At 38.6% G+C, this 26,216-nt stretch overlaps 1 protein-coding gene and 1 long non-coding RNA gene across 2 annotated transcripts in view; one reads left to right on the top strand and one right to left on the bottom strand.

Moving 5' to 3' along the window:
- Positions 1 to 13,144, top strand: part of crybg2 (crystallin beta-gamma domain containing 2) — a 50,533-nt gene extending 37,389 nt beyond the window's left edge. The window contains exons 10-22 of the mRNA XM_002934656.5: positions 1,258 to 1,293; positions 1,860 to 1,996; positions 2,082 to 2,208; positions 2,792 to 2,934; positions 4,788 to 4,914; positions 5,674 to 5,706; positions 6,322 to 6,434; positions 7,142 to 7,271; positions 8,048 to 8,187; positions 8,767 to 8,890; positions 9,909 to 10,067; positions 10,264 to 10,423; positions 11,432 to 13,144. Of these exons, the coding sequence (XP_002934702.2) occupies positions 1,258 to 1,293; positions 1,860 to 1,996; positions 2,082 to 2,208; positions 2,792 to 2,934; positions 4,788 to 4,914; positions 5,674 to 5,706; positions 6,322 to 6,434; positions 7,142 to 7,271; positions 8,048 to 8,187; positions 8,767 to 8,890; positions 9,909 to 10,067; positions 10,264 to 10,423; positions 11,432 to 11,520 (1,518 nt within the window). The 3' untranslated portion in view covers positions 11,521 to 13,144. The remainder of the gene's footprint in view (positions 1 to 1,257; positions 1,294 to 1,859; positions 1,997 to 2,081; positions 2,209 to 2,791; positions 2,935 to 4,787; positions 4,915 to 5,673; positions 5,707 to 6,321; positions 6,435 to 7,141; positions 7,272 to 8,047; positions 8,188 to 8,766; positions 8,891 to 9,908; positions 10,068 to 10,263; positions 10,424 to 11,431) is intronic.
- Positions 13,145 to 15,497: 2,353 nt separating this feature from the next.
- LOC100493216 lies at positions 15,498 to 18,371 on the bottom strand. Its single transcript, XR_208278.2, has 2 exons — positions 18,183 to 18,371; positions 15,498 to 15,889 (listed from the first exon to the last, which is right to left on the bottom strand). It is a non-coding gene; the product is annotated as an uncharacterized LOC100493216 (long non-coding RNA).
- Positions 18,372 to 26,216: the final 7,845 nt, after the last annotated feature.

Below are 26,216 nucleotides of genomic sequence, written 5' to 3'. Positions count from 1 at the left end.
GGAACGTATGCCTTTTCTGCTTTTTTTGAGCTGAAATGGCTGTCCCCATGACTATACAGCAGCTTATTTATATAAACTATAGTAGTGTTTCTGTAGAAAACACACAATTTTTACCAGTGCAGGGCAACAGTACATTATATTTTTATTACTTTAAAGCTCTTTTATTTTTTGGTGTTACTGTTCCTTTAAACTTAATTGCTTTTCAATAATGAGCTACCTTTAACATTCATATATATGTATATGTTACTATTTCACTGGTATAGAACTAAATACAGTACATCGACAATAACTGGAAAAGGGAGATCAACTGCAACTGTAAAAATTTGCAGGAATGATTTTTTTTGAAATGGGAAGTTAGACTTGTAGTAGGCCTCTCTACGCTAACCAAATTGGGCCTAGCTAAAAGGTGGGAAAATAGAATGTCTTGATAATGTATAGCCATTACAATGGGGGAGTTATGTGGTTTTTGGATGACTAAACACTACACAGGAGAGGCCTGGGCCAGAGATTTGCCAATAGTCAGTGATTCCCAGTTCACATCAGACATTTTTACTTAAAGGGGATATAAACCCCCAAAATAAATTGATATAAACTTGCAGAGTGGTCCTCTGAGCACTTTTGTAATTTGCATTCATTTTCTATTTTGAGTGGTTTCTTGGATAGTACCTGCTACACAGGCTTCAGCTCAACCGTTTTGAAGGCCCAGAGTGTCAGAGACTCTGCCTATGCACCGTCTATGCTCTTTCTGTATTTAATTAACTCTTGGGTTACCCTTGAACCAAAAGCCTGCTATTAGTAATCTAAACATGCAAATATCTCAGAAACCAAAAACAACAGAAAATGAATGTGAATTGCAAAAGTGCTCTGGTAAATTGCACCTTGTGACCCTGACCATAAGGTTTTTCATGGTTTTGTACTTATAATGTCACATTATGTTAGGGACCTTTTAAATATGATTTTGTGAACCTTGTATTTTATATGAAGTAGTTCTTTAAGTTTCTTGTGTAATATTCATCAGTCTTTTATTTCTTTTAATCTCCCTTTCCCCCATTTCTGTACCCCTGTATTTTTTCTAGCCTATACTGTTTCATTTTCAATGTTTAACATCTTGCCTGGCATAGATAATTAAATCTACAGCGCTGGCTGTCAGTGACCTGGGTGACACACTTGGGTTTGAAGTTGAAGAGGGCCAACAGGCAAGAGGTTTATCATTCAGAGATATACTATTTATTTATTTACATATATTTGTTTTTGCAGGGAGGCCCCACTGTGGAAAAACCTAATGAGCCCAAAGTAAGTAGATGCTGTGTACCACAATGTAGCAAATAGTGTATATGGTATAAGGTATATGAAATTGTAGTTGCACCAACCTAATAAGACAATGTTTACTGGTTAAAGTTAAACATGGGACACATATATTTCTACTAGATTACCTACAAGTTTTTTTGCCCAGCTCAAGAATGTTTTTTTTTTATTTGCCTCACTTCACCTTCCAGAAATAACCAATTTGAATCCATTTATTAAAAACTGCACATCAGTTAGGGCTCCACTGAAGCCCCTAAAGTTCTTGGGCTCCCAGCAACAGCAGGATTTGAATGCCCTAATGTTGCACCCCTGGGTGGTTCCATTGTATCTCATGAGTTCCAGATCAAGTGTGCAACAGGATAAAAATATGTATTGTGCACTGAGGGAAAAGTGCATTTTGTAGCAGTATGGCACGTATAATGCAATATTATGAAGTGGTACAAGGAATACTGTGCAATGAATAGTGTAGTTCACCTGATACCATGTGGTGCTTATATTATTTCTTTACTTAGTGGCCAAATTAGTGTGCTATTTTCTTTTTTTTGTCCCTACAGCTCCTCCTGTTTCAGAACACTGGATTTGAAGGTACATGTTTGGAGGTGACTAGAGACATGCATTCTATTCAGGGGGAGCCAAACCTTCGGGGTGAACAACTATATTCTTTGGGATCTTTGAAGGCCTCGGGGGGCTGGTAAGTATAACTTGCAGTATATTTGTTATCATTTCTGTGTGCATTTTTGCCACATCATATCCTCTCATTCTTTTTATATTTGTAGTTGGGTGGGGTATGAGAAAGAAGGATTTCGAGGTCACCAGTACCTGCTGGAAGAAGGTGAATATAATGATTTCTCTGACTGGGGTGGCTGCACAGAGGAGCTGGGATCTGTCAGACTTATTCGAACGGTGAGATTGGTGTTACTGTACTGTTTTTTTTTTTTATTGAAGTTTTGCAATAAACATGTAGGATAAATAATGACAAATTATTTAAATATAGGTTGTACAAAAATAGTCACATTCGACAGTTTGTCCTTCAAAAAGATAAGAAATGAAGAAAATAGAATACTTACAGAGAAACAAAATAAGTAATTTAAATAGAGAAAAACAAAACAAAACAAATTAACTAACTATGCCCAGAGGATAAACTATAAAAAGAAAAGAAAAGTTTCCCAGAGAGCAAAATCAAGGATAATTTTGCTTATATATTCATGGATTATTGAAATAAATCTATATATGCAGCATTTTATAAATCTGATCCTTATTTCTTGTATCTATAGCATTAAAGAAAAATTACCATGTATTTTTAAAAGGGAGCCTGGATTTAGGTTCACTTGTTTTTGCTTTGACGGCCTCTTGCCAGCTAAGCTGATTAAGATAAAAAGTAAATTCTGTTATAGGAGGGGTTTCTTTACTGTACTGTTTTTGTTCATAACACATGCATAAAAAAAATTACTTTTAAATATTTAAATACATTTATCTTTTCTATTAGGATTTTTCTCAACCTGAGATTGTGCTCTATGAGTTGCCTGGATGTTTAGAGGGTCCATGTTTGCGCCTTAGTGAATCCTTGGCTGATTTAGAAGAGGCTCAGTATGGAACAAGCACGGGGTCCATTCATGTTCTAAGTGGAGTGTGAGTGTTCTTAACAATGAGTGTTGCTTTTTTTAGCTTTTTTTCTGCACTCTGGAGTAAGGTGTAGCAAAAAAGGGAAAGTTGAGCTACCTTACTCTGGCATAAGGTGCACAGTTCAATGTCAGTGGGCACCCACCTCTGTTCCCTAACTTAAATGCCTGAATGACATAGACGTTAGGGGACAGGAGGGGGTGGGAAGGGGGATGCCTGTGTGTCTCTGCAGGTCTCTGTGCTCAGAGACAGAACACAGAGCCTGCAACAATTTATCTAGGCTGGAACAGAGGGTGCAAAGTGCAAAAACATAGCAGATTGTGCCATTTTTTTTTTGGATTTTGCATCCTGCCTTCCAGATTGTAAATGACCCCTACAGAAAATGACTCCTCATGAGTGAAAAGCTCAAGTTTAAGTTATTAACATGGAAAGGAAGCTATATTGCATTTTTAACACATAATTAAGACACATACTATGCTATTTATGGAAAATGCCTCATTTAATGCTTATAACCCTTAACAATCATTTATAATGACATTCCATGCCAACGCCTTCAGCTTAATCCCCAGTTTCATATATCAAAACCCTACAAGAATATATTTATGAGGATAGCTAATGAATGTCACTCCCGCTTCAAATACTGAAGGTGCGACTAATAGTACAGTATAATGAGAAAATAAATGAAATTTAGGTTAGTAAAATGCATAATAAATTCACTTTGTAAGTACAGATGTGTAGTTACACATCTGTAGTTATTTTTGACATGATAAAATAATGGATACTAAAACAAGCAGCATTAGCTGGTGTAATAAAATGATTCATTGGGTTTAAGAAAATTTTCATGAAATATGAGCTTGGATCATTTTTTTTTACGTTATCCTGGCACAATAAAATTGAGAAATCGGTATTTTACTAGCCTGGTAACAGGCCCGGATTTGTAGCAAGGCCGCAAAGGCCCAGGCCTAGGGCAGCAAAATGATTATACTCAGTTACTCTTTACACTAAAAGAGACAAATTTCAAAAAAGAAATGTCAAAAAGAGACAAATTTCAAAAATGGAAATGAGGCTCTAAAAAGTTATGGGGGGAGGGTATATAACTACCTGAGGCAAGTTTCTATCATGGGGGGGCATGTACAAAACATTTGTAAATTTTAATCAAGTGGTATCCCAAAGCAAAATAACAAATTTTGTTTTTATTTGCATTAAAGGGGAACTATAGCAAAAGTTAAAATTTAATATGAGGTTCAATCAGCAGCACTATTCAGCTTAATTTTTACCCCTTTTTTTGCCACACCTATGTTCTGGTGTGGTCCATGATGCCCTAGGCACCTTAGTTGGCTTGGGCCACCCACCGCCAACACCCCTTCCCCTCGTGCGCGCATGCGCGCACAGGTCTACAGGAAAAGGTCCCTGCACAGTGGGGGGAAAGGGTCCAGAACCGGTGGTAGGTGAAAGAAGAGGTACCTGCCTGGCGCCCCCCTACCATTGCGCCCTAGGCAGGTGCCTCTTCTGCCTACCCTTAGTTCTGGCCCTGTCTATGACCTTCTTTGCTCTGAGTAAAAAAAACTAATATTCTACACATAGTGGCAACACAATGTACATACATATAGTTTGGGGTAAAGAGAAGGAGGTGTGTTGATCAGGAATAATAGGAAGTAGGTACCATATACAATGGAGTAATAATTGGTTTGCTATTTGTCTAGTACCTCATAGCAATCAGCAGCTAGCATTTACTGGTCAGCTTTTTGAAAACATGATTGGTTGCTATGGGTTTCCAGAAGTGGACAAGCTTGCCATTATATCATCCCTATGGAGTCTAATTTGCCCTACAATGTTATCACCAGACTGACTTTCTTACACAGGTGGGTGGCATACGAGAATGTGGATTTCTCAGGGGAGCAGTATATTTTAGAGAAAGGGATCTATCACAACTACCAGGATTGGGGAGCTGAGAGCGGCAAGATCTCTTCTGTGCAACCAGTGATACAGGTGAGAGCTGCGTATTAGTCATGGAATGAATGTGCGTCAGCCACAACAGGAAGTACTGGTGCTTTACTCATCAAATAAAAAAAATGTACTAAAATAGCAGCCATGGGAGTGTCAAGCTAAGGTACAGCATGTTTGTATTATTACAGTTAGGAAAAGGATTATTACTGGCGAAGCATCTAGAAAATTATATCAGTTACTCACTCACAAACTGTGTATTGCAACCAATATAATGAGTTACCCTGTGCACCAGGTTTAGTCCACTTTAATCATTGTAAAGAAACCATATGCTGCTTGATAATCACTGCTAATCAAGCTTAACTTAAGCTAAGGCATATGATCCACAGACGAGAGTATCTGGACTGAGCTCTGCCAACCACATTAAAGAGCTCAGGGGCTGATTTACAAAACTAAATGTAACTTGCAAGTTGGAAAAGGAAACCAACCACCTGATTGGTTGCAACTGCCAACTGCACTTGTGCAATGTAGGACCTATGTTTGTAAACCAGCCCATGGTATGTATAAAGCAGCACATTTGCTGAATAGGAGGCACTTGCAAAAGAAAATATTTTCAAAGATCATATGGTAGACTTCTTATTGGTTACTATGAGTTACTGCAATGGGGAAACTTGGCAAGTGTGATAAATAGCTAATGGTAGAACTATGTTTTGGCCTTGCAAAATGATGTTATGTAGGTTAACATGCATACCATATGCATAGCAGCCAGTGGTTGATGGGTTATTTATGAATTTTGTCTTTCAGGTTGGGGGAAACAGTCTCCATTTTGTATCCAAGGTAAGCTAAGACGTTATACATGTATTTAATGCACACTATAGATTTGGGTATATCAGGAAGTGTGAACTTTTTGTCTAGAAACTTTTCAAATTGTTTTTCTCATTCATTCTTTTTCTTTACAATTTACTGTGTAGATGTATAAGATGTAAAATATGAGCTGCTGTTTTCCTTTCCTAATCAATTGATTAGTATTAAAATTGCCTTTTGGGGGATTTTTATGCTATTCCAGTTGACTTCAATTGTGCTAGGTGGGTTGTACTATATTTAGAATGGGTAGTAAAATGCCTCAATTGCCATACATTCCATTGCCCCAAGCTATAAATAAAAACAATACAACTGCTTTGCTGTAGATGTGGAGTTGTGATGGTTAGTTATCATCAATGACAAAGAATTACCTCATTATTAAAGAAAAACACATTTTTATATCCCATGATTTAAGTTTTCCATGCCCACACTTTAATTATGTTTGGGAACCTTATCCATGATGTTCCAATATTTGCATTAGTCTGGTCTCTCGTTCTACCTTTATATGCTTCTTCCTAAATGGATGACTCAATAAAGTTTAAGAATTAATCTAGATGTTCCCTTATACTGTTATACATTCTGTACTTTCAGATCCACTTGTTCTCGGAGCCAAACTTCTATGGTGATTGTTTAACTTGCAGTGAAGACCACATGGAGCTCCCAGAATACTTTTCACCTCAGTCTTGCAGGGTGGAGTGTGGAAGGTGTGTTTTTCTATAGCTTCTTTTTATTTGTCCAAATATGGTTTGTTTAAAAATATTATACTCTTTGCTGTACAGATATAAATATATGCAACTGGGGGAATCTGTGAGTTTGTAATCAAGGTATGGATATGCTGTGTTCCATAACTTTCACAGGCAGACACTGTATATAAATGAATGTATACACTGTTGATGTGTTTTAAAGTAAAGTTACCCAGTTTACTCCTTTAATCCCACTGGTTAATTGGGCTGTATATTTGTTGATGTGTGATATTATGAGACATATTTCTGTCTATATATGCAACAGTATCCCTCTTCAGAATGGAATTACACTTGGCAGATTTATCAAAATGTGAGTTTAGAGCTTAATACATAAAAACTCACCCACGTTCTATTTATTCCTAAGAAATTTTTGGAAATCTATTTATTAATGGGTAAATGTTAGAATTCACCACTTGCTAAATATGCTTCTTAAAATCCCCTGGGAATGAATAGAATGTGGGTAAGTTTTTAGTATTAAGCTCTAAACACATATTTTGTTGAATCTGCCCTTGGTGTCCTGGAATTTATTGCTCATTCCCTAAATAGCAGGAACTGGAGAAAGCATTTTGCTCCACAGCAGGTTCCATTGCTATTGGCTGGGATATGTATGAACAGTAGTGCAAAAGAGTGCAAGATACAGATTAACAAAACTGTCTCCTTTCCCACAGCTGGAGCCTGTATGAGGGCGAGAATTGCAGTGGAGAACAGTACATTCTGTCAGAAGGAGAATACCCAACTCGCACTGCCATGGGGTGTCTGACACCTTGCCCTCTACGATCTTTCAAGATGGTGCCTCTGGTATGTTTAAAATCTGATTCATTCTTGTTATAGTGATTTCTATTTATTTGTGTGACTGACAATGCCAGTTTCCAAAGCATGACCAGGTAGCACCAAATATTAGTCTTCCTACAAGCTTGTGCCTTACATTGTAATTGCAAAGAATGTGCAGCAGCAATCATAGAGCAAAGAGCAAACTTTGTACTCATTTGTGCACTAGAACAGAATTATAGATGATTTATCTGTTATTTACTATGCTATACTATTACTACGAGTTGTAAATCCTTTTAACTTTATGTATAGCAGTATCTTCACCAACAAATAAGAACTATGTCAAACTTGGTGTTCTGACCATGTTACATGTGTGTTCTCAATATTTAATATGATTACATTGCACAAGGTCACACCAAACAAAGAATCTGGAAAGGCAAATAACTGGTTCAATCGATAATGATTTTGTGTGTGACCAGTTTAGCCCTGCTGCCTAATTACACCACAAAACCCTCTGATACTTACTCATACTCTATACTGCCACTATAATCACCCAAACTCTGTCTCTACTGTGCAGTTTTGCTTTGTGCTGAAACAGAATGACGAATAATAATTACAATCGAATCTATAGAGACAGAACTGTAATTATTTGCTTTTTCTTTAAACTGAGATCAGTAGTCCACTTATAGTCATAAGCCCAGCCCTTAATAATTACTGTACTTGTGCTGTGTGCTGATTACACTAAATGCTGCTAAACACTGACAATATTCTATGTTGCTGATCCCAGTTCTACTTTGTTTTCCCAGTACTTTTCTATTCCTTCTATATCGCTCCATGGTTTAGAGAGATTTGAGGGAAAGGAACTGGATTTTACGGAAGAAGTTCGGAGCCTTCAGGGAGAAGGGTACAACAACCATGTGATGTCAGTGAGCGTAAAGAGTGGCATGTGAGTTAAAGCACCTCTGTATCATGGGCATAATCTTCCATTTATTGTCCTATAAACAGACACCAATGTAAGATGACCTAGGTTCCTAGGTCATTGTGGGAAAAACTTGTATCTCTACATTTTTAGTAGGACCAGCCTTATTGTTCGTATTCTTACCAGACAGCTTAAAAAATGTGGACTTATTATGACTAAATTATTTAACAGTACAAAGTAGTTCATTGCCCACTGCCTTCCACTTGCTCACATAAAAAGACTGCACATTTTGACGCTGGTTACCTGACAACTGATCTTAAATCTACAATTAATTAGGGGATATAAATAAATTCTATAAGGACTGGTGTGGGAAACAGCCATACTCACAGGCCTTAGATTGCATGAGCATAGTTACATGGAACTTGGAAAATATACATTTGTAATGACTTTGTTTTAAATAAAAAAATCTGGGACTTTGGGGAAACATTAGTAAATACAATGTATATATACTGTATGTATCTTCAGGCTTTCCCGTTATGTTTCCTTTATTCAGTTCCACAATGCTTTGCTATTATCTTTAATTCTCTTCTCCCTTTGTCTGTACAGATGGGTTGTTTATGAACACAGTGATTTTAGGGGTAGACAGTGGTTATTGGAACGTAAGCAGATTCCTAACTGGCTGCTTTACAGCGGGCTCCAGAGAATTGGATCACTTTGCCCCATCCGACAGGTGAGGTCAAGATCATCCTGCTATGTCTACTTGTGACAAAGTAAAAGCTGGAGTACTTGGTGGCCTGTTTATGAAGACAAAATGTTAATCTTACCTGAAAAACCACACAAAAAATGGCATAAAATGTATCTCATATTTATATAGCTGTAATGTAAACAACAAAGCAAAGAATGGACATATAAGGCTACAAACACACAAAACATGTGACTGAGGCTGTTAGGTGCAAAGATTAGCCCTGACAACAAATGGTGCAACACCTCACCCACCATGTAAGGGGTAGCACATGAACAATCCATTTGGACTTTTTTTAAGAAAAGAGAGCAGTGATCTTATAGTGAGGATGTGGTGCCAGCATTGTGTCATTGTATGTTGCCTGTGTGTGCCATACACACAAGCAGCAGAGGGCAGGCAGAGTATGGCACACACAGGCAACATAGGGCAGGCAGAGTATGGCACACACAGGCAGGGTAGGGAAGGCAGAGTATGGCACACACAGGAAGCTAAGGGCAGGCAGAGTATGGCACACACAGGCAGGGTAAGGAAGGCAGAGTATGGCACACACAGGCAGGGTAGGGCAGGCAGAGTATGGCACACACAGGCAGGGTAGGGCAGGCAGAGTATGGCACACACAGGCAAGGTTAGGGAAGGCAGAGTATGGCACACACAGGCAGGGTAGGGAAGGCAGAGTATGGCACACACAGACAGGGTAGGGCAGACAGAGTATGGCACACACAATCAGTGTAGGGCAGGCAGAGTATGGCTCACACAGGTAGGGTAGGGAAGGCAGAGTATGGCAGGTTTTTGCTGTACTACCACCATTATTATGGGTATGATCATGTGATAACACAGGTGTGGTTTCAAGTGGGTGTGGTTTAACAAAGGGGAGTGGTCAAAAGTGGCTTCCATTATTGGCCCTCCACCATGTAGGCCGGAAAAATTACGGCCCTCGGTACCACAGAAGTTGGACAGCACTGCTCTAGAGCATACATTAATCTTACCACTTCACTTCTGCCCCCAGAGGACTGTGTATTTCCGTCTTCGTAATCGCAATCTGGGCCTATTTCTCTGTATTGCTGAGCTGACAGAAGATATGAAGGCAGCCCGGGTACTTGTGACTGAGCCAGAAGATGGGAGGTGTTTGCTGTGGTACTACGAGGAGGGACGTCTTAAAAACCAGGTTGGCAAATGTTTTTACAGTAGAAATAAGCCTGTTGTGTATTAGGTTCCTGGCTTCCATGGGCTCCAACATATAGATATAGAAAAAAGGGCATGCATTCAAAAACTTTTTTTAAAATTTATTTTTATACAGCTTTTTCTGCTTTAACATACTATTTCTTTTTTTTATCATTCTATCTCTTGATGTTACTGGACAGATGGCTCCTCATATGAGTTTGCAAGTGATTGGCCAATCATGCTCTGGAACCAAGGTGGTGTTATGGTCTGAGAGTCGAAAGCCAATTCAGACCTGGATCCTAGAAGATTCTGGTTGCATAACAAGTTGCATCTTTGAAGGAATGTGCCTTGATGTAAAAGGTGGGCGAACACACAGTATTATAGCTTATACCCATTTATCTGTCATTTAACAGATGTAATTTGTTCACGCGCCAGTTTTTTTTCTTTTTGTTTTCCATTTTTTGTTTATGTGTGGATCTATTTTTCTGGGGCCCATTTATTATTTGCTTACACAGTAATTTATTGTTTCTAGGGGCCTATATATTATGCTGTGTAAAACCGTGTAAAAGGCTGTGTAAAGTTAATGGAGAAGTTTGCCATCTGCAGGGTCAGACTGGGGGGTGCAGGGCCCACCAGGTGCCCCCGCCAGCTGCGTCTCATCCCCCAACGCACCCCCCTAACCCACCGCAGGGGCCCTCTCCCCTCCTGAGCGCGCATAAGTGAAATGCGTCAGGGGAAGATGCACCAGCGGCAACAGGCATTGGGTCTGACCCTGGTTGTCCAAATGCCAGATTTTATGCCATTATTGTATGTAAGTTCCGGCAGAAGTAAAAAAACGCATGAAAAAAATTACACCAATTTTACATCATGTTTTACACAGCGAAGCCTGGTGATGTGTGGTGAATTTTGTCATCATTTTTTACTTATCATTATAAATCTGCCCCACAGTGTTATAGTGGTTTTTACTAATTTTGCTAATTTCAGTGTTACACAATGCCTCTGCCAAGGTAAGCAGTATTTCAGATCCAATAAATAATTGTTAAATTAGATAATGAAAATTATATTATTATGTTCTAAGCCCTTTGAACAAATACTGCTTATCAGTATGGTTCATTTTTGCAAATACTTTAAGCCATGTCTACCATAGAAGTTACATTCTTTGTTACAATTTGTCTGTTTTATACATGTGACTTTATGGTTCACATAATTAAAAGCACATTTAGAGCAATAATATCTTTTTCAGATTTTACATATAACATATTAACTGTATAGTGAACCAGTATGCTACTGCACATTAATCTGTTCTGTGTTTGGCTAGGCCTATCCCATATTAATGCTTCACCATTCTTTTAACTTTTGATATCCCAGGAGGCCAATGTTATGACTCGGACCATGTGGTAATATGGGAGACTGCAGAAGACAGACCAACCCAGCAATGGGACCTGGAAGTGTTCTAACAAAGCAAAGTGGACCCAAAGCAAAGAGGATTGTGAAAATGTTAGCAAGGGTATACGCAGCATAATTCCTAAACGTTTACTTCAAAAAATGGCAGCTGGACCAGAAACATCTAAACATAGCACAAAAAGGCACATTTTCCTGTCCTCTTATGTGCGCTGGTTTAGAAGGCAGGAAACCCAAAACTAACGGTTTTGTAGTATTAAAGAATACTTTTCCCTTAATATTTAAGCTACAAACCCACCAGAAAACCTTAACCTAGTTACACTAACCTTAACTTCATCTAGTTTCTGTAAAGCGCAATCACCCTCTTATCCTCAATAGGAAATATATACCCTCTGATGTGTTAATTAAATGTAATATTTCAGCTGTAATTTTTATTATCATCATTAATCATCTGCCAGAAACTAGCATTATAATTTTATATAGTATTGTTCTATATAAAACTATAACTATAAAGCTATAATAGTATATTTTGACCACTGCTTCTATTTGCAGAAAAAATGACCTGGATAATGCAAACACAGGCAGGCAGGTCTTTGGTTAAGAAACTACTCAATTGAATGTTTTAAAGCAGTTCTCTCCAACTTATAATATGTAGTGGGGTGATTATTTCTCATAAATCATGGCCAAGAGTCAGATTGTATTAAAATAATGTTGTACAATGAAGTCTGACACCCTTGAGCAGAGTGGGGGGGGGACATAAAAACTCTTTGGAGGGCCACATCTGACCTGCCGGCCTCCAGTTGGACAGCCTTGTTTTAGAGGGACTGCCTGTCACTATTCTGTGTGTACGTGTGTCAGCCATGGTGCTTTCTATGTAATGGTATGGTTTACCTTACAGTTAACCTTTAGTATGTTATACCAATGTATTTAGTTGGTCTTTATTTTTTATGGTTTTTGAATTATTTGCTTTTTCTCTGACTCTTTCCAGTTTTCAAAAGGGTTTCAAAAGCTATTGCTTTTCAAGGCTACAATTTCACTGTTATTGTTACTTTTTATTACTTATCTTTCTATTTAGACCCACTCCTATTCATATTCCAGTTTCTCATTGAACCACTGCCTGGTTGCTAGGGAATTTGGACCCTGGCAACCATATTGTTGCTAAAATTCCAAACTGGGGAGTTGCTGAATTTAAAGCTAAGCAATTCGAAAACACCAAACAATTAAAAATAAAGACTATATACAAATTGTTGCAGAATGGTGCGCTCTACACCCTCTTCAACATACTAAAAGTTTATGTAAAGGTGAACAACTCCTTTAATAACATCAGGAATGATAATAAGAGGGCAGGGGTGGTTTTATCTGCTATTGCCACCCAATGGAAAACAGCAGCAGACAAAATTCCCCATGTGCCTCTAGCCTTGCAACAAATCTTAAAAAGACATTATAATTCTGCCTTAATCCATATGTAAGAAATGTGAAGACGCCGTGCAGCACAGGTGGACATCACCCTGTATATAGTGTTAACTAGCATAATGATGTTTTAAGTAAAGATACACTTTTATTTATATTTGAAATGTAAATTTTTATACAGATTTTACTTTCTCCTTTTTAAGTTCACAAACTCTGGGTGGTTTTGTACATTCTGTATTTGGAACATTAAAAATGACATTATTTAAAATGCTCTCTTGAATCTTATTGTTAATGTGATGGATGAATTCCAGGGTTTGTTTAGCAAGTTACGATCAATTATCAATAGCTGCAACTGACTAATGCTGGTATTACTGTTGAACACCAGAAGAAGGGACTGGAAATACATGGGTTCTGGCAAATGCCAGAGGGGCTGCTGTAAGATGCTATAGACAATTACTATTTATTGGGCTGGTGGGAGGCTGTTTGGACCTCAGTGTACCTGATATACCTGGGCCTATTTTAATGCCCAGTCCAGAAGTGATGCCAACACAAATGGAGGGAAAAAGTGCAATTTACCAAAACAGGCACTAAATTGCTTCTGTATTGGTGCATCCCACGCAAGTTGCAGGGGACACAAATTTTAGGGTAAATAAGATTGATTTGCTTTCAAAAATTACACTTTCAATATTTCACTGCCTTTGTAAATGAAGCTACCAATAACAGTATTTATTATTTCTTAATTCTAAATCAGCATATTTTTTTTTTTTTTTTTTAAATCTTCATAAATCCATAAATCTCTCTAGTGTGTAGGTGAAGGACAGAGGATGTAGAAGAATTGAAAGTTGAAGACGAGTCCCTGCTGACTTTGCAACCCAGGGTGCCTTCACTTATGAGGCTCCCCTGCATACGTGCAAAGGCTGGAGTAGAGAATAGGCTCTTCATAAATAGCAGTAGTTGCTGTAACTGCTGCCAAAAATGTGCATTTTGCTGTTCTGGTTATGGCTTTTTTTCTGTTAATTTAACAGGAAATTTTGCACAAAATTAATTTTTGCAAACACAATTCTAACTGCTCTTTAATGATGTCTCAAAGAGATGAGGCTCCAGTGTTAACTATGGCAAGGCATGTGAGGAAAAAAAAGGCGAGAAACCACATCAGTAACATTTATACAAAATGCACCTGTGTTTACTGCCTTAAGTATAGCTCCACTTGTGGTAACAATACAGGAAGGATGTGGAAGAACATTGCAAAGCTGTTGTTATTGAGGGCTCCCCTGACGACCCCATTGCCCTGCAGCTCTCCATTAGGTGTGCACTGAATTTAAGATCTGGTTATGCTTCAGCAGAAGACCAAAAATGGAGGACTGGAATTAACCAACTCCAAACACTTAGCAGCATGTGACTTTAAAGCAACTAAAAGATTTTTTGTTCCCAGTACATTCCAGTGCATTCTGTTATCCAGAACATTCTGAAATATGGGAAGACCATTTCCCATAGACTTAAATAATTCGACTTTTGAAAAATGATTTTCTTTTTCTCTGTAAATATAAAACAGTGCCTTGTAGTTGATCTTGACTTATATATAATTAATCCTTATTGGAAGCGAAACATTCATATTGGGTTTAATTAGGGGCAATAAGGAAACCCCGCATGAGATAAGGTACTCGTTAGTTGAGGTATTTTCCCCCCAAAAGGGTCGAGCAATCTACCATTTAGGGCAGTGGCACATGGGGAGATTAGTCCCCCCACAATAAATCTTCACTATTGCGGGCGACTAATCTTCCCACCGGTATGTAAATTGCCAGTGGGGTGGCATACTCATCGCATATGCTTTGCCTTCTCGAAGTCGCCCAAAGTTGCCTTTTTACGAAACTTAAGGTAAACGAAGTGACATATATACCATCCCACCGGTGATTTACATTCTTGCTGGTGGGATAGCATTTTGGAGAGATTAGTCGCCCACGATAACAAAGATTTATCGTAGTCAACTAATCTCCCTGTATACCACTACCCTTAATGTTTAAATAATTTTTTAGTAGATGGTATGGAGAAGATCCAGAAAACCCCAGGTCCTGAGCGCTCTGGATAACAGGTCCCATACCTGTATAAAATTAATAGGCAAGTAAATTGTTCAATATTAGCCAAAGCTATTAAGGATAACTATGAATTTAGTGTATCCCTACTTTTGATAATGATTATTTTGCCCCTCTGTAGAATTCTGGCGATATAGCCAAATTCGAGAAATGTGGAAGTATAATGAAGATCTTTTAAACTGACATGCAGAATTCACAACTGCAACAGTTCTTGCAAAATTCAGCTCACTTTAAAACCTTACTTTTTGCCTGTATTAAAATTGCTGAGATGGAGCCACAAGAATAATCCAATCTGTTGGATTTACAGCCTTAATAAGTTTTGTATATTTGCTGAATACAGAAATGTAACCCTATATAAAAAGAACAAGTACCCATGAGTATACAATTCACTTATTATCCTTCTAATCACATGTAGGAAATTGTGTTTCAAATAGTGATACACTTTTATTTAATTGAATTTCTGTCAAGTTTTTTTTTTTTGTGCTTTTCTTCTCCATTTCCCAATTTAAGCAAATGACAAACTAAAAAAAAACTCTGGTGAAAAACAATACATATTTATTTAGCCAGTGTATTGGTTATGGGGATATTTAAGCAATTGGTTGAATGGAAGGTGTTGAGGAGTGGTCAGAGGAGTGTACAATCAAATTGAGCCCAGCCGCGCTGAAGCAAGCATTCAAGAGGACAATCTGAGGGTTCATCTTACGGACTGCTTGGTCATAGATGAAGCACAAGACACCTTTGATAGAGTAAAGGAACAATATTTGGGTTTCCAGTAAAGGATTCTTCTCAGGTATTAGTTGGCCAGCATATGGTAGAAGAAGGATAGGAGTGTGCAGATGAACAGTGATACTGGAGAAGTGAAGGACCCAGGGTTGCTACTTGGCGATGGTTCTGGATCTGGATTAATCTCTAAAGTGCTGTTTTGCTGAAAAAGAATGTATGGTCAATAAACAGGGTGCAATTGTAAGGAACAGTGTTTGTATGCTATAAGAGAAATTCAAACAATAAAGGGCAGTTTCTATGTGTACTATATGGTTGTAATCTGGGTTAAACAAAATGAACTGCCATTGGAACATGTCAGCAGAGATGAAATGGCTGCAGCACTGATTTATCAGGGGCTCTCCTTCTGATTTAATACTTTAGTCAGGAGATTAGTCATTGAGACCTGTCCATCCTACAGTTGGCAAATACTGCATTCCATCCACCTGAGCCATTATAGGAATCCATCCATTACACTGTTATAAAGTTAATTTGGGTTAAAAAAATACAAAAATCCATCAGGTTGAAGGGGCAAGGACAAAGCCCTACAGTATACATTATGCATAAAACCATGCTGGTGCAAACCTATGGCACTGTGATTTGCAATTAATCTTATTCTTTATTATCTCTTCTACAAGCTTTCCTACTAGTGATTATCAGACTAACAGGCCTATAGTTTCATGCTAAGAATGGGATTCCTTTTTGAATACTGTCACATTATTAGCAATTTGATTATCTCTCGGCACTATCCAGATCTCAAAGCAACAATTAATAGTCACTATATTATATAGTTAAGGCCCCGTCTAAACAATACATAAAACAGTGTTTTGTTTTATTTTTGAGGGTGGTACATTAAGTAAAATATGACAATATTACAGGGATCTTTTTGATCTCTGGTACTCTCTGGCCTTAGATCTATTAAGATGTGCCATGTCTGCTCCAGATCTGTTAACCCACAGCAACTAACAGTATGATTGCTTTCAACCAGTAGACCAGTAACTGCTACCTGCTGATGGGTTACTAAACCTAGAAGAAAAACATTGTGTTTCCTAGCCAGTGGTGCAACTATGGGCTTGGTCCACAGTAAAAAAAAACCTTTGGAAGGCCCAGCATGTGGCGTTCTCCTCTGCTTCCCCTGCTGGCTGCCTGCCCACCTGCTTGTTTGTTTGCAGTGGGTGACAAAAATTAAATGGCAAATGGGGCTAGGGGATGAGACTACAATACAGCAGAACCAACGGCTTGTGTCCACTCATGATTGAGAGGTTTGCTGTATGGTAATTCCATCACTGTTGCCAGCCTTGAGCTCGTTCCCACTGGGTCCATATTCACAACAAAGACTGCATGCTGCACAAATTTTATATAGTACTGGGGAATACAGAAATCTGAATAAAAATGTGAATGCTTTAAATCCAATGCTCCATCTAAAATATGCAAAGACATGGCTGAAAAAAAATATTAAAAAAATCACAGGAAGTGTCCAAGTAGCTCAATTAATATTGTTTAATATTAAAAAATAATTTTACATTGATTTAAATTTATTACTGAAATGAATATACATTTTGGAGAGTTAATACTGAAATGGCACCATGCTGCAATCAGAACAAAAGCCCATGATGTATAGTGAAGCTCTTCACAATATCTACATCTATCTATAACCTTATTTGACAGTTATTTTGCAACTGGAAGTTCCCATGGCTGAAGACAAAAGCTTCTTTATCCTTTTGTTCTTTGCAAAAATCAGTTACTGATTAGATTTAAAAATCTGTTTTTGTGGAGTGTTTATAAATGTATGGTTACATAATTGAAAATAAATGTAACAACAACACTGCTTTGCTGCTTATCAGTACTGCAAATTTAAGCTGCTATGCCACATAAAACCGTTCACAGACATTTGGGAAATGTTTCATGTTTAGGCTCATTAAGCAGTAGGAAAAAATATCCTTCATGTAATTTAGCTGACCTTTAGAGATTGTCTTTATATTCAGCTATATACCAATTAGTCATTAAAGGAACTGTTCGGTGTAAAAATAGGTTTAGTTATGCAAAAATGTAATCTATAAAGGCTGGAGCGGGCAGATGTCTAACATAATGACCAGAACACTACTTGCTCATTTACAGTTGTTAGTTGTTAACCAGTCAAATCAGTGACTTGTGGGGGGGGGGGGGTCATATGGGACATTACTGTTCAGTTAGTTTGCTTCTGAATCTGACCTGCTTGCTCACAAACTAACTGAACAGTTATGTCCCATGTGGCCCTCCCTAAAGTCACTGACTAACTAAGAGGTTAAAGAGCTGAAAACAGGAAGTTGTCTTCTGGCTATTATTTTAGACATCTGTCCACTTCAGTCTTTACAGATGTATTACAAAGAAACCACCTTATTTGAAAGCAAGCTGTATATTCAAGAATAATAACCATTTAGGATTAGGAAACGGCAAAGTCTCAAAATGCAAACACTCACTTTTTTTGAGGAGTCAATGGCAACTGCAAAGAGAAGAATGGCACTGAAGATCAGAAAACGGTACATGATGTTGTGTCTTTAACAAAACAGAGTTTAAGTCACAGAGAAACTTGTGCACTTCCAGAGAGATGTTTTCAGATCACACACTTGAGGATCTTCACACTTCCCTTATATGTCATAAATTTAACAACATATTGCAGCTGCATGAGCTCAACCCCAACGGTCCTCCCCTAAATTAAAGTCACCTATCCTGTGTGTGTATATACCTTAAAGGGATACTGGCATGATTTTTAAGGCATACTTTTTATTTCTAAATTACGCTGTTTACATGGCAAATATTTTTTAGTAATATTGGCATGTATTGATGTGAAATATCACATGGGGCTAGCCATATTCTTTATTTCCCAGGGTGCCACAGCGATGTACTCTTAAACTTCAGTCACACTTTACTGCTGAGCTGCAAGTTGGAGGGATATCACCCCCCCCCCCCCCCCAGCAGCCGATCGGCAGAACAATGGGAAGGTAGCAAGATAGCAGCTCCAGATATCAGAATAGCACACAATAGTAAGAAATCCAAGTCAGGCGTGGGACTCCTCCAGTTACATGGGAGTAGGAGAAACAATAGGTTACCTGAAAGAAGTTCTAATGTGTAGCACTGGCTCCTTCTGAAAGCTCAGACTCAGGCACAATGCACTGAGATGGCTGCCTATACACCAATATTACAGCTAAAAAGAATACATTTGTTGGTTCAAGAATAAAATTTTAAATGGTAGAGTGAATTATTTGCCATGTAAACAGTGTAATTTCTAATTTGAGGGGAAAAAATTCCTTCCTGGCAATTGGACCAGTCAACTTGTACTAAGAGCTATCTCCCATAACCCTGTATTCCCTCCGTTAAAAAGCCATCCAACCCCTTCTTGAAGCTATATAATGTATCAGCCAGTACGACTGGTTCAGGCAGGGCCACCATTAGGGGGGCACAGGGGGGACAGTAGTTCATTTACCATTTAATCAATTCTGGGCCCCTGTCATTGGTGGTCAGCAGGTAATCCTATTGGAAACTTATAAAAGTGAGAATGCAGCAGGGGAGCCTGGGGACACAGCCGGAGGATGCAGGAGGGGAGCCTGGGGACACAGCTGGAGGATGCAGGGGGAGGTCACAACCGGAGGACGCAGGAGGAGCCGGAGGATGCTGGGGAAGACGCTAGGGGGGTGGGAGCTGGAGGATGCTGGGGAGGACGCTGGGGGTGAGCTGGAGGATGCTGGGGAGGACGCTGGGGGGAGTTGGAGGATGCTGGGGGGGAGATGGAAGATGCTGGGGAGGACACTGGGGGGAGTTGGAGAATGCTGGAGGGGAGATGGAGGATGCTGGGAGGGGGAGCTGGAGAATGCTGGGGGGAGAGTTGGAGGATGCTGGGGGGAGCTGTAGAATGTGGGGGGAGTGGGGGAGCAGGAAGCAGCGGGGAGCGGCCCATAGTATGAGGACACTGGGGGAGAACCAGCAATGTTCTAGGGGGCCCTGGGCTGGCTAGCAATGTTTTAGGGGGTCCCTGCCCTGGCACCACTGCAAAATGTAACCCCTGGCTACCAATGTCTGTGTGTCCTTTGTATTGATGGGAGGGGTCACTGGGGGAGGGGCCATTTGGGGCAGGGCCTTTGGGGCAGGACATGGGTGGAGGGGGGACCCAGAAAATTTTGGTGTGAGGGGCCCCGTGATTTCTGATGGGAATTCCACAACTTTACAGCTCTCATAGTAAAAAATCCTTTTCTTATTTAAACGAAACCTTCTAAACAAAGTGGGTGCCCTTGTGTCAGTTGGAAGGACCTACTGGTAAATAAAGCATTACAGAGGTTATTATTTGATCCCCTTATATATTTATACATAGTTATCACATCACCTCTTAAGCGCCTCTTCTCCAGTATAAACAACCCTAACTTGGCCAGTCTTTCTTCATAACTGAGACTTTCCATACCCTTTACCAGCTTAGTTGCCCTTCTCTGGACCCTCTCTAATTCAATAATGTCCCGTTTGAGCACTGGAGACCAAAACTGAACAGCATATTCTAGATGGGGCCTTACCAGCGCTCTGTAAAGGGGAAGAATAACCCCCTCCTCCCGTGAATCTATGCCCCTTTTAATACAGCTCAAAACCTTGTTTGCCCTTGCAGCTGCTGCCTGGCATTGCTTGCTACAGCCAAGTTTATTATCTACAAGGATTCCAAGGTCCTTCTCCATTATGGATTTGCCTAGTGCAGTCCCATTAAGGGTGTAAGTGACTTGCATATTTTTACATCCCAGGTGCATGACCAAACATTTATCCACATTAAATCTCATCTGCCCCTTAGCTGCCCAGATTGCCAGTTTGTCAAGATCCTGCTGAAAGGATGACAGTAAATAAAAATAATAACAGGTTTCTGGTAATTAGATCCCATAAATGTACACAATTTTTACAACATTGGTTAAGGACAAACAAGGCTTTTGATGCAATCGGTGTGATTTAAAGCTTTTTATTAACTGGTACTATCTTTTCTCACTCACACATTGGCAAAAAATACTGGATATGCTATAAATTAACCTGTACAGTTATAGGACCTGTTATCCAGAATGCCCGGGACCTGGGGTTTTCTGGATAAGGGACCTTTCCCTTGCTAAAAAGAATTCAAATATCGAATAAACCCAATAGGCTTGTTTTGCCTCCAGTAAGGATTAATTATATCTTAACTGGGATCAAGTACAAGGTACTGTTTTATTATTACAGAGAAAAAGGAAATCATTTTTAAAAATTAGAATTATTTGCTTATAATGGAGTCTAGGGGAGATGGCCTTTCTGTAATTCTGAACTTTCTTGATAACGGGTTGTATACTGCATTATTTGCCCATGTAGGTTATAGTATATTAGAATGTGCACTACAACCTTTTGAATTGGAATGAACAATCATAGGACATCTATACGTGCAGTTCATGCAAATGGGAAATCTGATGTGCAACTAAAAAGACAATGGACACTCACTCAGTGTGGTGTATTCTGTTAGATGAGTGATCCCCAACCAGTGGCTCGGGGGCAACACCATCCCCTTGGATGTTACTCCAGATGGTTATTTTTGAATTCCTACCTTGGTGGCAAGTTTTGGTTAAATAAAAACAAGATTTACTAATAAATAAAGCCTCCTGTTAGCTGATAGTGTGCATAGAGGCTGCCTAATAGCCAATCTTAGCCCTTATTTGGCACCTCCATGAACCTTTATGATGCTTGTGTTGCTCTCCAATTCTTTTTACATTTGACTGTGGTTCATGAGTAAGAAAGGTTGGGGACCCCTGAGTTAGATCATGTACCTCTGTTGAGAGGAGGGTGATAGAGGTAAATTATTGCTACAGATGGAAACCAAATGAATTCGAACATTGGACGCCGTGGTCTCTAGGGGCCTAGAGGCCATAGTGCCATAAAATGTATTGATTGGCATGCTTTACTTCGAGAGATTATGTCCCTATGAAGAAAACGGTGACATAGATTATGTCACAATAAGGAATATGTGTTTAATAGTTGTGGGGTAGTGTTTGAAATAATTGTGTAAATTATATCAATGGCACTGACTGAAACTGATACTCTAACACAAATTCACAACTGATATCCTCCTTTAATTGTTGAGTACTATACATTAATTATGGGTATATGTTTTCCTTGCAGTATTTGAAGTCTGAACAAGTCTGGAGGAATAGTTTTGGTGTGTTATTATTAATCTAGTCTAGATGCTACTTTATATTAGTATATTAGTTTTGGTGCAGTGCTGGGTTTAAATGATCATGATGGTAATGTGTGATCATGTAATGATATTGGGTTTGTTACCTTCAATGTAGTGAGTGAGCAAGTTAACCTATTTAATGGGAAATATATGAATAATATCTTTGAGCAATTATTTACGCCACCAACCACAGGCATGGCACCTGCAACAGTTTGTATAACAATTTTTTTCCATATTATTTATGTGAAGTGGCTGCTGAACTATAACCATATGATTTAAAATTGGAACAACTAGTTATGAGATGTCATTGTGTGACATTGTATGATTTTTATGATTGTATTTTTTTATACACACTTTAATCACTGGTCTATCTATATAACCCAAACATTTATGGAATTGTAATGTTTGCATGTGTGTTGTTGTGTTTTGTTGTTTTATACTATACTTCACAATTGGTAGTTTAAAATATTTCAACTGCATAATGACTTCCAGTGGGCATCCTGATGACTTTAGTTGATGTGTGGGATTATGTGAATAAACACAAAGGCTTCTTTACATATGTCTGTGAGTGCTTTAATATTGAACAAGAATTAAATTAGAATGGAGTGGTGATGGGAAGCACCAGGAAGTAGGTTTGAGTGGCAAGTGCCGAATTGCAACCGACACTTACAGACTGCAACCAGCACTTACCACTCTGCAACCTAATTCCAGGTGCTTTCCAAATAAATCAGATAAATGCAGAAACTAGAAGCACTCACAGGAATAGAAACTTCACATGATCCCCCATCAACGCATTTCAATTCTCTTTGAATGGTCGACTGTTCAAGGAAACCTGAACACACTGATGTTTCAATTTCAAGTTTCAATTAACTTCCAGTTTGTATATGTATATATATATATATTATATGGAAAGGCAGTAAAGGTTTAGCTCCAAAATGATATATTTTTATTATAAGTGAAAAGCCATGGTCCTGACACCCCAAACCGCACCCTTCTAAAAAGCACGTTAAATCAAGGCTGGAGAAGGTTTCAGCATAATATCAAAATTAACTCTCCATTGCTAAAAATGCTCCCATGCTGCACCTAGTGGTAGATATCAAAATAGCACCCACGAAACAGCAAAAGCTGAGTCTAAATTATAAGAAAAATTATAAGAATTGAAAAGGTGAGATAATAACCTCCTTAAAAGAACTTTTCTATGCACATTTTTTTTTATTTCAAATCTATTAAGCTTATGGTTTTATCTTTTTCATACATTGTATAAGTACCAGTATTAAAGATATAGATAGAATCATATAGTATGTATTTTCTACAAGCACATACAAACAATATTATCATAATAACATAGTCTTACTAACATTCCTGTTGCTCTGCTCAGGAAAGAGATAGGAAAGTGCTGTTGTTACAAATATAATTCCAAAAGTCAAGGGCAGTTAGTAAGATATGCTAGTAACCCTGGAGAGGTCTCCTGAACTGCAGCACTGAGCCCCATTCCCAATAGCCTTACCTGTTTGAAAAAAAAGTAAGTACCAGGAGCAGGTGCAGTTAAAGCCTGTCTGGATGGGCTTTAGCTGCCCAGGCTCCTTGTCAGCAATCGCTTGGAAGAAAAGATTAAACTGTGTCAGACAGCACCCAAGAACCCCACTAAACAGGTTGCACCCTAGGAGATATTTAAAAAAAATCTGAAATCCATCCATTCAATGAACATATGAACTGTAGTTTTGCTCTTTACAGCTCCAGCTGGCCCATTTTCCCACCCCATCAACAAATTACCCCAGCCAACCTATCCATTTCCCCGCCCTGTTACATCATCACCCCATTGCCAAGTGGCATCCCAGCCCTGCCCTACTGATAGTAAAAAGTGGCAACCCTAGTGCATGCACAGGCCCCAACATACACTGTAAACCTTGACACATACATAGATTAGGGTTGATATATTTTAAAATGAAGTTATCCTATTCAAACTCAAACTGAAGCTGAAAAAGTGTGAGCCCCAGGGCCCACTGACCAAGGTCAAACAGGAAAAGTCAGAGTAGCTATCTGTGTTTTCAAATGAATCCAACTGCTCAGACTTTGTAGGCTATAGATGCCTTATGAAGTCAGGAGAATGTTCCAGCAGTATCTAGCTGTAGCAGAAGTCAACATATTGTAAAATTCCAGTGTAGAGCAAAGGTTTACAAAACACAGAAGCATGCAGAATTATTAGTTGGCAGCTTAGATTGCACAGAGCATAATCCTAACCATTACCAACCGTTAGGGCTTTAATGGGGATCTAAGATAAAAAAAATGTGCTTCTCTATGCACATTTCCAATTTACATTACTCTTCTGTTTGTAGTGGTTTCTGATACCGGAAACCAACAAACTGTGGTTGCTAATACCAAACTTTTGGATAAACATTTCTCTTTAAAAGTCAAAGAGTCAGCAACCCTACAGTTAACTGACTATGTAGATTGGGTATAGTCAGACACTTTTACTTTCAAAGGAAGCCACTGAGCTACAACTACTACCTGACGAAAATTGCTAAAATCTCAAAAATAAAAACACTTAGGGCTCTTACACATGGGTGTATCTTCCTTCAATGGAGTGTAGCATGAAATGCAGTTCATTCTTCCCTATTGGATCATACTCATTCAGGCACATGCAAGCGCCAAAAGCAGGTAAAATGCAGTGTGAGCCCTTAAAACAGAATGTAATGTAACAAAATGTAAATTGCAAACTTGCTCAGAGGACCACTCTTTTACATCAATTACTTTTTGGGTTTAGATCAGATATTACCTTTACTTGAGGTCCAGCTGGATTATTTTATCTGTTACCTCCCCCCTACAGAGCCAATTGGTTTAATTAAGAAATGCAGAGCATGTGATCCAACACATTTTCTTTGTGGCACATACTTAATAGAACTATTTCGTTTGCTTTATTATCTAGAAGTTTCTGGTAGCTCAGCAAGTAGAATTAGTGTACAGAATTCAACTGTCCTTTATGATGATAGCTGGATTCAACTTGACGCTGACATGCTTAAGCCCTAAACTAACAGTCCTAACACTAGTAAGAAAAAAAATAATTGTAGTGTTTTGTAATACAAAAATTATGTATAATATAGGGCCACATAAACCACAATCTTGTTTCCAGTCTTTTTTTCATCCTTTTTAAAAGTGACTGAGGACCACTCCCTTCTGCCTTTGTTTCTCTCTGGGAGGATTCTGAGAACTGAAATTAAAGATAAAGTTCCTGCTTACACACAAATGAGGAAGTGGTACAAACTGAGATAAACATGAACAGAGAAATGTTTCCTTTCTTTACATGAGCATACTTATTATTAACAATAGGCAGGAAGCTCGCTCACAAGACCATCATTTAACATATACAATGAAACCTTCTGCTTTTATTCCTGGCAATATTAGGTGAGCTCTCTGTGGTGCCATGGCATTTTAAATACATGGGGCCCAAACAGCCCCCCACCAGCCCAATAAAATCATGATTCTCTGTGGCATCTTACAACAGTCCCTTATTAGCCAAGAATCCAGAAATTGCCAATCAGGGCCTGGTCCATAGACATAGAGATTGCTTTCTACATTATACTACTTTATTTATATAAATAGGCAACTATATGCAATAAATTTAGTGATGAATTGACTGCCTGCATACTTTGACTATACACACAGGGGCTTATTTATCAAAGTTCGATTTTCAGACTTTTAAAAGTACGTTTGGGAAAAATTTGGATGAAGTATGAAAATTCCTGATGTTCGTTAATTGCATGAAAATTTGCATAGTGGCCGTACGAAAATATTGTGGTATGATCCTAAAGTTCTGAAATTTTCATATCTGAATGATTGTAAACAGCGCAAAAAGCTTTCTGACTTTAGACTTTCAGTGCATGTTTTTTAAAGCCTCCCATAGGACTCAATGACACTCTGCAGCTCCAACCTGGCCAAAAGAAAGTCACGATATAGAAGCTTGAATGAATAACAAATTGTCCAAAGTACGAAAAAGTCACAGAAATTAACTAAAAAATCACAGAAAATACACACTGTTCTAAAAGTTAGAAATTTTTTTTTTTTTTCCATTCGTACTCATTCGGACTTGAATGGGCCCCTTAATAAGCTGCTTTATCATATTGTGTCAATGAGTTGTTACCTCACTTAACTGAAGATATGCAAATTCTCAGTCAGCTGGTGTTGTCTAACTGTAACCCACTGAATCACCCTCAAATATTCCATTCAATAAAGTATCACATTAATTAAAAAAAAAAAGAGTTCTTGAAACTTCCCTTTAACTACGTCTGTTTGGAAA

This window comes from Xenopus tropicalis, chromosome 2, assembly GCF_000004195.4.
Source record: "Xenopus tropicalis strain Nigerian chromosome 2, UCB_Xtro_10.0, whole genome shotgun sequence".
Taxonomy (NCBI): Eukaryota; Metazoa; Chordata; class Amphibia; order Anura; family Pipidae; genus Xenopus; species Xenopus tropicalis.
Note: the sequence above shows the minus strand (reverse complement) of the source record. Positions and strands in the feature narration are given on the sequence as shown.